General features: G+C 50.5%; 1 protein-coding gene across 1 annotated transcript; it reads right to left on the reverse strand.

Moving 5' to 3' along the window:
* Positions 1 to 542: 542 nt before the first annotated feature.
* LOC123405542 (cytochrome P450 76M5-like) lies at positions 543 to 2,150 on the reverse strand. The gene has a single exon (XM_045099195.1). The coding sequence runs from the start codon at positions 2,148 to 2,150 to the stop codon at positions 678 to 680; it is 1,473 nt and encodes a 490-aa protein (XP_044955130.1). The 3' UTR covers positions 543 to 677.
* Positions 2,151 to 3,304: the final 1,154 nt, after the last annotated feature.

Raw genomic sequence — 3,304 nt, forward strand, 5'->3', positions numbered from 1 at the left:
GATGCAAAAGTACCATGCTTCAAGTTTTTTAATGGTTTTTATTGATGTTCATCAAGCTGACAACCAAGATGATTTAATTTGACAACTAAGTGAATAATAATGTGACAAGTAAGTAACAGTATTCTGACAAGTATCGACGAAAAAAAAGTTATCAAAATACGTTAACATGAGATCTAGTTTTGAAGATCTCATCGCGAGAAAGCCAATTGTGAAAACGGATCATCAATTGACATAACGGTTTGGGAGATAAATCTTTTTGAAAATGCAAATAAAAAGAATATTTGATGATGTCATACTTGTGTATTGCTCCATACATGGAAAAAATAGATGAGATGAGCCGCTGCATCGGAAGTCAAATATGCGGCGCCGCTGTGTAGTTCAACATAAATTGTGCAGACATATGTCTACATATGATGTACATACACATGAAAATAAAAAATAAAAATAAATGACTTATTCAAGATAGCCATGTGCATGTGGAATTAACTTATTCAAGATATCCATGTGCATGTGGAATTAACTTATTCAAGATAACCATAGATTTCCAACGATTGACTGAGGATGCATACATGCATGTTCATCGCCATGCAAACCAATACAGTGACTAGGATGCATCGCCATTAAACCAATAGAAAGTACGTAGAAGGTAATAAAGTACTCAGAGATGGAGTGAGCGACTAGACGGCGAGCATGGGCACAAGCTTGAGAGGCACGTCCATGACGAGGATATTGTTGCTTGTATACCTTTCGGTCACGTCCACCTGGTCAGGTGACATGCCCCCGGGCAGCCTCCACTGGAAAGCATGCAGCATGGATGCGACCATGAAGGGCACGAGGAGCTCCACCATGGGCAATGCCGGGCAGAGCCTTCGTCCGCTGCCCAGCGGGATGAACTTGACCTCCTTCCCCCACATGCCGAGCTCCGTCTTCCCCAAGAAACGCTCCGGCACGAACTCGTCGGGCCTCTCCCATGCCGTCGGGTCGCGCATGATGGACCACGAGTTGAAGATCACGGTGGCGCCTTTGGGCACGGCGTAGCCACCTATCTCGACGCCCTCCTCCACCACCAGGCGTGGTAGCAGCAGCGGCGCCACGGGGTGCAGCCGCATCGACTCCTTCACCGCGGCCTGCAGGTACGGCAGCTTCGCCACGTCTGCCTCCGTGATCATCGTCTCCTGCGGGAGTGCGGCCTTCAGCTCGGCGCGCACCGCCGCCATCACGTCCGGGTTCCGCAGCAGCTCCGCCATCGCCCACTCCACTGTGATCTTGGTTGTCTCCGTGCCCGCCGCCAGGATGTCGAATAACATGGCTTTCACCTCGCGGCGGCTCATCTTGCCGGCGGTCACCAGCGCCAGGAGGGCGTCGAGGACGTCGTGGTGCTGCTTGCCCTCGCCCAGCCGGGCGTCGATGATCTTGTCGAGCACATGGAAGACGCGGTTCATGTGCGTGGCCGTCCAGCGGCGAAGGCCCTGCAGGTCCAGCACCCGGAGCAATGGGTACAAGTCCGACACGTTGGGCTCGGCGAGAAGACCCACAATGTCCTCCAGAAGGTCCCTCAGCTGGTCCTGGCCGTCGACGGAGAAGAGTGTGTTGGTGAGCAGGTGGAACATGCCGTGGTACAGGACGTGGCCAATGTCGACCACCTGCCCGACGTGGCGGCGGAAGTCTTCCAGCATGCGGTTCATGGCGCGCTCCCGGGCGCCCTGCGCGGCGGCGAGGCTGCACGGCGAGAAGACGTGCGTGGCGGCGATGCCACGCAGCGTCTTCCAGAGTGGGTCGGAGCTGGGCAACCACACCATAGAGCGGTCGGCGTGCGCCATTGCGCGCCTCGTGTCCGGGACGGTTCGCGCGGAGATGCGGCGGTCATGCTTGGCAAAGGCGTCCCATGCCGCGTCCCGGGAGGACACAAACACGGTGGTCACCACGCCCAGCTTGAGCGTCATGACGGGGCCATGGGCGAGCGCCATGCGCGCGAGGTTGAGATGGAGGTTACCGCCGCGAAGGTGGAGGAGGTGGCCGACTATGGGCCACGGACAGGGGCCCGGCGGCCAACGCCGCGCACCTCTTCTGGTGTATGTCATCACGAACACGCAGTACACAAGTGACGCAGCGAGGAGTGCTATCAAAACAAGGCACATATCAGGCGTCATTTTTACCTTATGTGCGATGTGCGATGTGCGATGGATGATGATGAGTTGCAGCAGACTTATATATATGAATATATAGGGTCTGCCAAAGGCATTTCCTCTACTGGGTCCCACCATACATACGTATATATATGCAGCAAAGGACACATGCAGAATGCTTGTGTGTGTGTGTGTGTGTTTTAAGGATACATATATATGCAGACAAAGGACACATGCATGCAGAATGCTTTTTGTTTTTGTGTGGATACACATGCATAATACTGCTGGATTTCTAATTCAAATCAAAGGAATTGAGGACTACTCCTTGATTTGTCACGCGCACGCAAGCCGTCCACAATTCGTGTACTTGTTTGACGGCTGGAAGTAAAAAATACTACGTAGTATGTATCCTCGTTCATAGTCGTGGCTTGCTGGGTTTTTTTTTAGCAATGTCGTGGCTTGCTGTTGTTGTCGAATGAAAAGAAAAAAACTCTACATACTAGTACAACGAACGAAACTGGAAGAGTCGAACGGAACCGTGCACCTGCCATACTACAAGCAACGAATGAAACTGATATTCTGCACCTGCCATACTACAAGCAACGAATGAAACTAGTACTAGATTGCAGCGTGCATGCAGCTTGGAAGCTTTGAATAAGGTTCCTTCCGCTTCCTTCTTTCTCTCATGTTTCTTTTCCACCTGCTTCTTCCTTTTCTTTTACTTCGCATATACTCCCTTTGTTTCTAAATATAAGTCTTTTAAGCGATTTTACTAGATGTTTATATACGGAGCAAAATGATTGAATGTACACTCTAAAGTATGTCTATATACATCTGTATGTAGTCCACTAGTGAAATCTCTACAAAACTTATATTTAGGAACGGAGGGAGTAAGATTTATCTAGAGATAAATACACTGTGAGTGCCTTAACTTGTCCGACGCGATCACTTTGGTTTCTAAAGTTGCAAAATACGCAAAATCGGTGCCGTAACTTGTCCCTTCGTTCAAATATAGTGCCTCCTCGCGTATTCAGTCGTATGTAGCGCACAAGTGGCATGTCAGATTGTCGTGGCCCACATGTCAGTGGCTGGTGGCGCGCCCTGGTGATGTAATGTTGATTCTTTTACGGGGACCCCCTGCAGTTTAGTTTAAAGTCGCAAAAAGCCCTTGTTCTCCA

Source organism: Hordeum vulgare, chromosome 6H (assembly GCF_904849725.1).
Source record: "Hordeum vulgare subsp. vulgare chromosome 6H, MorexV3_pseudomolecules_assembly, whole genome shotgun sequence".
NCBI lineage: Eukaryota > Viridiplantae > Streptophyta > Magnoliopsida > Poales > Poaceae > Hordeum > Hordeum vulgare.

Coding starts and splice junctions, on each gene's coding strand:
- LOC123405542 (XM_045099195.1), bottom strand. CDS start 2,150: ATGACGCCTGATATGTGCCTTGTTTTGATAGCACTCCTCGCTGCGTCA.